Source organism: Epinephelus moara, chromosome 11 (genome assembly GCF_006386435.1).
Source record: "Epinephelus moara isolate mb chromosome 11, YSFRI_EMoa_1.0, whole genome shotgun sequence".
NCBI classification, from domain to species: domain Eukaryota; kingdom Metazoa; phylum Chordata; class Actinopteri; order Perciformes; family Serranidae; genus Epinephelus; species Epinephelus moara.
Window position 1 is genome coordinate 12224262 of NC_065516.1, and position 11737 is coordinate 12235998.

Below are 11737 nucleotides of genomic sequence, written 5' to 3' on the forward strand. Positions count from 1 at the left end.
CACTGATAGTTGTTGCAGTTAATTGCACTACACTGTTTTCTTTTACTTTTTTTCTCCTCTCTCCTTGACATCTTGCATGTTGTCTGGGCGCAACAGTCCAAGCTCAACAGTCCAAAATGGTGGCAGCGCCCCTAGTGGCTGTTGGCAAAAATTCAACGGAGCTTCGCCTCTTGGTATCCATGCTCTTTGCTGCAACTTCATGAAGGGGCAGAGCTGTCCTCCCTCTCAATCTCCACATTCTGTGGTACGGTCCACATCCTTGTCCTCGCCATCATCATTCATCTGACTATTACTATCTGACCTATTTAAAGTAGCTATCTGAATTATGAAATGGTTCTCTGCTCCCCTTTCCTCTCTCTTCTTACGGCTGTGTCCTGCTGCTACGTTTTCTTCACTGATTCTTGGTCAAACGTCTCTAAAGGCTTCTGACAGGTGCGAAAAATGCAGCAAATTGAACCTGTTCGGGAAATTTTAATGACGGACAAAAGTTAAGGACACAGTGTGCAATCGTGATTGACACAACATGTAGTCATTTTTATTTTTAGATCCGAGACAAGTTTGGTCGAAAAAAACGGACTAAGTGTGCAAAGGTCTTTAGTTTGTTTCCTGCTCACAGTGAATAAATCCTTATGATTACGGGCATGGCTGTAACACTTTAACTTTCCGCTAACTGCTAAAAACATTTGTGTAACTTTATTTGGTAGTTTGGTAGTCTATAATAGTTTTTTTATAATAGTCCACTGGCCGGACTCGAGCCCGGGCCGCTTGTACATGGGGCACCTGCTCTATCCACTAAGCCACCAACGCCCCAGGTCTATAATAGTTTAGTGGAGATTTCAAAATATGCAGATACACTGATCAGCCAAAATATTTAAACCACTGACAGGTAAAGTGAACAACATTGATCATCTTGTTACAATGCAGTGTTCTGCTGGGAAATCTTGGGTTCTGACATTCGAGTGGATACCACCAAACATGCTCCAAACACCCACCCACCCACCCAAACACCATTGTAGACCAGACACCCCCCATTATGGCAGCGGCACTCCCCAGTAGCATTGGCCCCCCAGCAGGACAATGCGCCATGCCACACCACAAAACCTGCTCAAGAGTGTTCAGAGGAATGTAACAAAAAGCTCAAGGCATCAACCTGGCCTCCGAATTCCCCTGATCCCCATCTGTCAAACATCTGTGGGACATGCTGGTACCCTACCTCACAACCCACAGGACTCAAAAGATGTGAAGCCAACGCCCTGGTGCCAGACACCAAGGGACACCCTCCAGAGGTCCTGTGTTCATGCCTTAACAGGTCAGAGCCAAGTCCGGTCCAAGGAGGACCCACCATGGATTGGGGGTACCTCTGGGGTACCAGCACGTCCCTCAGTGGTTCAGGTTGGGATCTGGGGTATTTGGAGGTCAGGTCGACGCCTTGAGCTCTTTGTCCCGTTCCTCCGGTCATGCCTGAGCAGTTTTTGTGATGTGACATGGTGCATTGTCCTGCTGGGGGGCCACTGCCATTGATATGTGCCGTTGGCATGAGGGGGTTTATTTTGTCTGCAACGGTGTTCAGGTGGGTAGCATTCAGGTAGCATTTACATGAATGCCAGGACCCAAGGTTTCCCCGCAAAACATTGCACTGTAACAAGACAATCAATGTTATTCACTTCACACACCAATGGTTTTAATGTTTTGGCTGATCGGTGTATATATTGTGCATCGTGATAGCCTAAAAATATTGCAATGTTATTTAAAGGCCACATCACCCAGCCCCCAAATCAGGGCTTCTCCAGGGTTAGCCTATTCATTTCTTTTAATTCTTTGGGGAATCAGTGAGCGCATTATTCTTGATTTAGCCCACCGATTCCCCAACCTTTTTGGCTTGTCACAGTCATAGACAAGCAATTTGTGACCCCTTGTCAGAGATTGTTTTCATTCATGTCCTAAAGGTCCAGTGTGTAGGATTTAGAGGGATATATTGGCAGATATAGAATAGAATAGAATAAGTTTGTTTTCTTTAGTGTATAATCACCTGAAATAAGAATAGTTTTGTTTTGATTACCTTAGAATGAGCAGTTTGTATCTACATAGGGCGCGGGTCCTCTACGAGGCCACTGTTGCACGGCTATGTTTCTACAGTAGCCCAGAAGAGACAAACCAAAAACTGACTCTAGATAGGGCCAATCGTATTTTCGTGTCAGCTACTGTATTAGTAGTTAACTGCTTTATTCGGTGTATTTACCGGTTCAAATCACTAAGTCTGTTTGTTTTGGAGACAAAGCAACCTCTGCTGATTATTCAGCTCCCGTTAAAAACCTCCTGAACAACAAACACTGAAGGAATTCTAACCAGGAGTGCTTGGCACACAGGAGAGGTTTCAATTGGTTGCAATATGCAATCCTCACCACTAGATGCCACTAAATCCTACACACTGCTCTTTTAAAACTCTGATATTTACGATTGCAACATTTTCTGTCTTTGGGGACTCCTAGTGGTGAGATAAAAATTGCAGGTAGTCAACAGTCCATCGTTAAAACTTATTCAAACAGAATAATGATCTTCAATTATGAAAATATTTTACACCTAAGGACATTCATGTATGTCATATTTTTTCCTCCACATTTACTATTGAAACATGTCATGTTAATGAAGTGTCTGTTTGACCGACAAGGGCAGAGTTGTGGAGTCCACGTGCTTTATCTAACCAGAGAGCGTCAGTAATGAATCCAGAGAGCTCTTACTGCCTCTTCATCCACCTGCGCACACACACACACACACACACACACAAACAGAAAATAATTCCCATTATTTTCAAGACTCTCACTCTTGTTGTTGCTCTCAACACATTGTGCACCCACAACCCCAGCCTACGGTCCGCACCAAACATGCACGGTGTCAGCCAATCAAAAGCCTTCATTATGCACAGAGATGCTGTGATTGTCTGTAATCAAAGTCTCTGTTCTGGGAGACTCAACGAAATGGAAGTAAAGTGCTTGTGGACCGGCACTTTAGGCTATAGGTGCTGATTAGCTCTGATTTAAGACTTCATCACTTCAGCACCAATTTACTAAATCTGTGTTTCTGTGCATGTTTGTATTTAGTGTGGACAGATTAAAGCCACTGACTGTGGAGGATGGACTGTGATGATGCATTTAGCTCACAATCTGGGTAAAGTCACGATACAGGGCTCATGGTTTGATCCACCCAATACTTTTACAATGTTTGACGGAAAATAAACCACGAACATAGAAAATCATTTATTTTATCTTAAATTTAAAGTTCCATATTTCATCAGGGCTACAACAGAAAAATAACTGGCAACTATATTTGATAATCGATTAATCATTTAAGTCATTTTTAAGTAAAATTGGCAAATGAATTGTGAGATTTGCTGCTTTTTTTGTCTCACATTATAATTGATTCTCTTTTGAGTTTCAGCTGTCATACGGACAAACAAGGCATTTGATTACACATCCTTAAGCTATAAGAAATTGTCATGGCAATATTTTTTATTGTTTTGTGGTGTTTTACGGACCAAAGGATTAACCATTTCCCAAAGGAAACAATCTGCAGATAAGAAAGAAGAAGGTCAAATACTGATAACATGTACTTGAGACTGTGCTCCATTTTTCAGCTCCTCCAGGTGTCGGGCCACATTTATGCCACAGTATTTTGCTACACACCTTCTTACTACTTGTTCTGCGCTTCCCCTTCCTCAGGCATTGTCTCCCTGATCTCCCTGGCCGTCCTGTCCTATGAACGTTACTGCACCATGATGAAGCCCACTATAGCTGACGGCAGAGACTTCCGCCCGGCGCTGGGAGGGATCTGCTTCTCCTGGCTCTACTCTGTAGTTTGGACTGTACCTCCACTACTGGGCTGGAGCAGATACGGGCCCGAGGGTCCCGGCACCACCTGTTCAGTGGACTGGAGCACCCAGACACCAAACAATATCTCCTACATCGTCTGCCTGTTTACCTTCTGCTTGGTCCTGCCGTTTAGTGTCATCCTCTACTCCTACGGCAAGCTGCTGCACGCCATCAGACAGGTGCGATTCTGCAAATGTAAATGTTATATTAGAGAGTTTGTTCCAAAGTGAGATAATTATCCTTTGGTAAAAACATATGCTGACTCTGTCCAAAACTCAGAGGGAGTGTCTGCGAGTGCACTGGATTGGAATATTATCAGCCCATTAAATGGCCTTTATCTGTGGATATAAGGATCATGGGTCAGGGGCCTGCTACACCGACCAGTAGGTTCAGAACGTTGTTATCAGCTCATTTAAAGGCCATTTTGCCTCAACGTATCCTCATACAATGATACATATGAGATCCTACAAATTAATGTCCCACAAATGACATTAAGTCCTTATTGTAAAGTTAAGAAATTAACGTAAAGTTACAGACGTCCAGTTTAAGCAAGTAAAGTTACTGTGGCTAGGTTTAGGAAAAGAAACATCATGATGACGTATTTTAAAACAACTCAAAGTTCACACAGTGCTGAACACCAGTCTGCCCTGGGAAAGTCTTGGGGAAAAGTCCTGTGTTTTGTGACCCATCCACTGCATCAACCTGCTTCTCGGGACCGCCTTGTTTCTTTACTACTGTCAGCGAGGCGGCAATCTCTGAGGCAGAAAAATTATGCTAATATGAAATGCCAAAAACTGCAGTTCTTTAAATGGCCATTTGAGGCTGGCTCCAGATGCCAGTCAATCCCCATAGACTACCTGGTAATAAGTTACCTAATTTCCCCCTTTAATGACAACTGTACAGGGGGGAATTTTTACATCACTTGAAGTCATGCTTGAGTAAGGGCGGGGCGCTTAAAGTGACAGGCTGTCCATTATTTTTTACAGTCTATGCTGTCTGCGCCTTGGTCACATGATTGAAGCTTTCCAAGATACTTGGGATATGTATGAATCACTGGCTCACCACTGGCATTACTTCTCATAGGAAAATGTACAAACAGTGTGTAACAACAGCCTGTGTGGTTTCACATTCACTTTTTCTTAGGTTTAGGTGCCAAAATGACATGGGTAAGTTTATAAAAAGAAAATGGTTGGGCATAAATACTGGTTTCACCAAGTCCTGTCTTGTATCCAGCCACCCCTACCTCCCTCCCTACCTACATGCAGACTATCACCCAGTATGCAGACTATCTAGAACATGGAAGAAAGTCCCATGAAAACGCTTTCTGGCAGAAAGTTTCATTTCATTTCATGGCCTGATAATGGCCTTTTTAACCTAATAGTAGATGCGGCTGGCCCCTGCTAACTCATATCAAAGACACTTATTGCCATTGATAACAGCCATTTAATCGCCTAAAAACAGCCAAATCAACTGAAAAGCCGGTAAAAGCGCTACATGGTGAATTTAAGTGGGGAAAGTGTGTTCAAAAGTGCTTTAAATAAACTGATCCACTCCTCTATCAGCAAGCCTCCAGCAAAGTTTTAATGGTCGATCGGGGGCTGCAGAGTTGACAAGAGCATTGTAGTCATGCATTAGCTAATCTTAACAATCTCCAATCAGGTTTGACATCTGGACAAAGTCTACTATTAAAGCTGCCAACACCAATTTATTCTTTTGACGTCTGCTTCACACTGCTGCTGACTCCCAGAGATCCCACTGTGACATTTTACTGTTTTAGTGTCTGAAGCTTATTTGCCGAATGTAATTTAAACCTTGCTGCAAGAACAGCAGACACAAGAAAGGTTGAGACATGATCCAGTTTCTGGATGACCAACATCATTTGTGTCCTGATTTAACTGCTTAAAGTGTAATGGCTGCTGTAGTATATTCTTGCAATCACACTCTGCTTATGAAAGCTGCAATTTAAAAACTTAAATGGTGGCACTTGCATTACGCAAACATCAAGGATGGAGGGAGAAAAGTTTAGGAGAACTGCGCATTACAAATTAAGACGCAGTTTGTGTGTTAGTGCACGCGCTGTCTTAGAAATATATATGTTTTAGTTCAGGGTTGAATTCTCTCTTTCTATTTCTCTTTAACTGATTAATAAATTAAGAACAGAAGATGAGGGTACAATGAGATGTCTTAATTGAAGGAGTGCCCATCAAACATGGAGAGTAGTGTGGAAAACATGAAAGAAATATTTAATTTATGTTTGTTTCATATATCAATTTGAGGTACAGTCTCCTGTCCACAGAGATTTGAGGTGTTTGTTGAACTTTCCTGCATTATTTCAACTTTTTAAAATTTATTTTCTGGTGTTTGCACCAAACCCTTTTTTATGGGCAAATTAAAAATGCACACAGAAAAAGCTGGATGGACTCACACCAACAGAAACTGATTAATTATACGGGCATCCTGGTTGATTTGGACAAGTAACCCCTCTTTTTTTCTGTTCTTTTTGGACTTTGATTTCAAGCCTAATTTGAAATGCAACCTTGGCTCACAATTTCTTTCCACCACTGTTTACAAAGAGCTAACCAGGCCATGTTTTGGGGCATTGTGTTAGTCCAGGCAGAGCACTTGCATTAGCTGATTGACATTAGTTGCTTCACTCAAGCTACACCCTCAGTGGCTCATTAATAAGGTGCTTGGCTACCAGATGAAGAGTACACCCAGTCATGTACATGTACGTGTACAGTTAACATAACCTGACCTTCTCATCGTTTATGCCAGCCTTGATGACTTTCAAAGTTTCAGAGTTTTGCTACAGTTGCTAAAGTCAGTCCAAGCTGTCTTAAGTCATTCTCCTACTCACCTTGACGTTCTGATAAAATCAAACAAGTCTAATATTATCATAAGTTTTAAGCCTGGGCCGTGGTACTTTAAACAACAGATTTGGTTCTCTGATCTGAGGGATCTTGGAGCAGAATAGGGGGTTAGGAGTTCTGAAATGTAAGGTAGAGCCAGACCATGTAGAGACTTGAAAGTAATCAATAGAACCTTAGATTGCATTCTGCACTGAATGGGGAGTCCGTGTAATTCAGCCTGGACTGGGCTGATATGTTCCTTACGTCGAGTGTTTGTGAGGAGGCATGCTGCCGCATTCTGTACCAAGTGTAAACGGTTAACTGATACGTCATTAAGGCAAGTAAAGTGGATAAGTTGTTCAGTTATGTTTGTGGGAAGGTTTTGAAATGATTTGCCTCCCATCCCACGGTCTCCTTCCACTAAAATAGTGCAATTAACCAACAGAGGCTGGCAGCAAGTTGAGATGCAAAATCCAAAATGTAAAGTTTACACACAGATACAGTTGATCTTTCTTAGATTATATTGATGCAGAACTGACAAGAATACTGTTCACATATGACGTCTTTTATCTTGTTTTTCCAGACTATGTGTTTCTGCAGACATGTAAGGAATTGTTGATATGTCATATTTCTTGAAGGGATTTGGCATAATATTTTCCAAAAAGGGAAATGATCTCAAAAGGAATCTAGTTGTAGTCTTGCAAATAGAGACCCCGTAAGATCCCCAGGCTTATAGTCTTATAGTGTGTGACTGAAAACTCACATTGTCTTTAGATGTGAGAGGGAGTCAGACTTAAGTAATTGGAAAGTGTTTTCAAATTGTTTTCAAAGTCTCATATTTCAGTTTGATTAAACTGCCTCGAAAAAGGAGATGATGTCTGCATTAACTACAGTTTATACAGTGTGCAGAGCAATGCTACATTTTCTAGTCTAGCAGTGTGATAATGGGGTAAATATAGTCATAAAACAGGCAAGAATAATAACTTCTCCATTTCTGAACACAGTGCATCTGGGTTTATATTGGCTCAGGCTGGGAAGAGATAAACTCTGACATGTCACAGCCAGTCAGAGACTGCAGTGAAACAGAAAACACATGCCTGATTTAGGCCCTTTTTTGTGCTTCACAGGAAATGAATGGGAATACTGATAGGCTGAAAATATAACGCGACTGTACCTTTACATATGCAGATATCATCATGCCAGCATTTGCTGCTGCAACAACCATCATCCCAACCTCTGTCTTATTTGTCGAACTTTTGTTGACGTCACTAAGATCTAAAGGTTATGTGTTTGAGGGGGATTTTTTTCTTTTTCTTTTTTTACAGTGAGTTCAGAGCAGAGCCTTTTCTGCCAAATCTATAAATGGTCAGCCCTGTATCTGACTGTGAAGTGCTGCTTTGGTTGAGTTGAAGTTAAAGTGAAACAAAGTTTAGCCAACTAGGTGAGAGTAGCTTAGAGGAAAGTAACAAGCTGTACCATCTGGTGGGTGAAAAGTTAAGCTGGACAGCTGCACAGTAGTTAGGCAATGGGAGGGATTGTCTACAGACTGGTGTTAATGACAGGATTACAGTTGACTGTCTTCATTACACTCTGCTGAGGGGCCTCATTAAACCTCAAGGCTGCAGACCTTCACACCCACTGTCAGCTAATCACAAGAGACAGAAACTCTTCATTTAGCTGTGTCTGTGCACATGTGTGTGTGTGGTGTACCAGTGATGTAGCAACCACGTGATACCAAGAGCATTCATATTGTAGCTTGTAATGTGGGGGTTTTAATGAGCTGAGGAGGAGTTGATATTCTACAATTACACACAAATTATACACAGTGGGTTTGAAAGTTGATCATAATTTCAAACTCAATAACTTAAAATGATTTTTTGGCAAAAAAAAACAACCCAAAACAAGACAAAACAAAAAACATGACCATGGGAGGTAGAAGTTACAAAAACCTCTCTGTGTTGGTCCTTTTGAAAGTACAGTGCTCGCTTTTGCCTTAATTCTGACAATAAATAATTTCTTTTATATAATTTATTAGGCAGCTCCATGCAAACAGAGTGTGTCTTTGAATTACACTTGCCTCAGTGTTTGGTTGTGCGTCATACGGCCTGTCCTAACTTTGTGTGGGATGGTTAAATGTGTTTGTTCGCAGCCATGAACCGCACTCTGTTCGTCTCCGTGAGCCCCGGGTGTCAGTGTGTTGATGCTGTTTGCACAAGCATTTAATTTGCCACACCATTTGCTGGTTCATGTGCCATGCTTTTGTGGGTTCCTGCGATGCCTGCAAGCACACTGATCTTTTTCTGTCTTTCTTTCTTTCTTTCTTTCTTTCTCTCAGGAGTAGCGTCACATTTAATGTGCATTTATATGAAATAATAGCAACATAATTTAATACAAAGTATAAAATGGGATAAAATTTCCTTAGTATTGCAAACATTGGCTCACTGGAAGACTGTAACAGAGGATTACAGGAATGGTTTTTACAGCTGTAGCTTTTCCCACCCAATCTTGTTACCTGTTATTATTGTATTAACATTAAATGGTGCATTAAGATAAAGCATCAATTAGTTGTAAAAATACAACTGTATTTATCATTTTTAGCCAAAGTCTTGCCATACCAGGCAACTTTGGTCAGTCTACCACTTTGGTCCAGACTGAAATGTCTGTTTGATGGATTGCAATGAAATTTAATTCGCAATTTTATAGACGATCATGGTTCCCAGAGGATGAATCCCTCTGACATTGGTCATTCCTTGACTTAATATCCGGTGCCACCAGCAGGTTATGGTTTTCAGTGATCCTAGAAATAACTCAACATCTACACAATAGATTGGTATGAAATTTGGTGCAGTCATTCATGATTTCTAAAAGATTAATCCTGCTGACTTAACTGATTCTGTGACTTTTTATCTAGCACCACTATGACATTGACATTTGTGCTTTTCAGTTAAATGTCTCAACAACTGTTGGATGGACTGCCACGTTTGTGACTTAATGCCTGCACAACTTACGACATTCCCATCAGATTTAGCTGTATTTTGTCATTTTTTCTAAATAGCAAATGCTAGCATGCTCAGATTAGTTTAAGATGGTAAACATTATACCTGCGTAACATCAGCATCAGTTTGCTTTGTCATTGGGAACATGTCAGCATGCAGAGCGCTTAACTCAAAGCTTTGCAGTGCCCTAGTACCAAATTAAAAAAGAGCACAGCCTCACAGATCTGCTAAAGCTGTAGACTCTTAGTCTTGTTTTACAGACCCTTTCCTGTGCCTCCGTGCATCATTTCTAATGTCCATGAACCCTGATTACTGATATAAATTCCCCTAATACCAAAGTTGCAGCATAACTTTTCCACCGGGGGGTATGGCACTAGCTCTGTGTATTTTGGCCATTTCTGTATTTTTAGACTTAAGTATTCTGAAAGTATTTCTCATGTCACAGAAACCACTGACTGGCTCTTCTGTTTTTAATGTTACTGTCAGTGATGTGTCAAATATGTGATTTGTTCAGGTGCTCTGCACAGATCTGACACCTGCCTGCTCCAGCTCTCTAAATCTCTGTGCACCACAGTTGCCTGGCAAACATGGCGGTGTCAGCGTCAAAAGGTGCCTGAGGCCTGCTGATAGACGATGACCTGATATTTTTAGGTTTTGAACATCATTACTACAAGCTGGTCTGACGGCTTAGAAGCCAGCGGGCGTACCCCTGGTGGTTGACCACCAGCTGGTCAAGTGGCCTTCTAGGTTCTTCAGTGTTGCCAGTTTGGTTCAAAAACATCATTACCAGAAAAGAATATCAATACTGAAAAATAAGACATATATGTGCATTATGACAATGCAGGAGAACATTTTGCTACCCTACTCAAGCCTATTTTTACCCATGTAATCCATCCTAAAGCTGCCCAATTTGGCAACATTTTTGGGGTGTAAAAGGTTTCGCTCTGGATCCAGTTACTGTCAGTCAGTGACATCAGAAACATTCCAGCTTATTACCCACATACCACTGTTTGGCCAGCCTGGTCTGGCTTCCAAAGTGTCAAATAGTGCTGCTTGGGCAGTGGTGTTAAGAGGCATTCTTTTGTATTGTGTACTCAATTTGCTATGTGACTGTTGTGTGACTGCTGTTTACTGAGGGGCAGTATTTTGTGTTCACCACAGTGAGGCGCAAGTCTACAAGTATGCTGCGTCATTACATTTTTTGTTTAGGCCATGCCCAGTAATGTTCTGTCAGAGGTTGGAGTTCATTCCCTCCGTGACTGAAGAAAATGTGAGGTCTTCAATAAATATGCCGTACAGGCTAAAGATTATTATTGCCTCCGTCAGATTATTCCCCGAGTTCAACGCTGGTGAGGCTGCGGACCTCAACAAGTGGCTCTCTGCATCAGATATGGACACACAATGCACCCTTTAGTGTCTGTACAAGAAACACCAGGCTTCAACTAACTCTAACGTAAACCCATCCCCATCATTATTAGACATTCAGAGCAACAGACCTCGTATAAAAAGAGTGAGAGTCTACTTAGGGTGAGTGGGAAAGGAAGTGGACGGGTCCAACAAGCACAGAACTTTGAAGTACCAAAATGAAAGCTCGAGATGGTCAGACTGTGTTTATAGAATCAAATAACTAATTAAAACCAACTTATCGGGGGAAATGAACACTTGAACATACATTAGTGTGATAATAACTACCTAAAATAACAAGAAACATGTTTGGAGAAATTTTATTTGACGTGTACTTTGAGTTGTTAGTGTCCTTTCGGAGGGACTAACAACCTAAGCTAAGCTAACAACCGTTAGCTCTTAGCATCGTTAGCAGTGTCTGTAATGACTCAGTAACTTTTAAACGGTCCGTGAAAAAAATATTTTTTTCCAGCGGATGTCTTAGTTACAACATGATTGAGCTAGCAAAGCAGTTTTGTGTTGCGATGTGTAGTATTTATTCAGTTTTGGGAAATCACGATGTCTAGAAAGCATCAGTGGCTGCAGCAGCAGCAAAGCTAACATCAGGACGTCATCTGTTAAA

The 11737-nt window shown here is 41.5% G+C and overlaps 1 protein-coding gene across 1 annotated transcript in view; it reads left to right on the top strand.

Annotated features, from left to right (window-relative positions):
- Positions 1-11737, top strand: part of tmtopsb (teleost multiple tissue opsin b) — a 56225-nt gene that overhangs the window by 13763 nt on the left and 30725 nt on the right. Inside the window, exon 2 of the mRNA XM_050056626.1 lies at positions 3717-4045. Coding sequence (XP_049912583.1) covers positions 3717-4045 — 329 coding nt within the window. The remainder of the gene's footprint in view (positions 1-3716; positions 4046-11737) is intronic.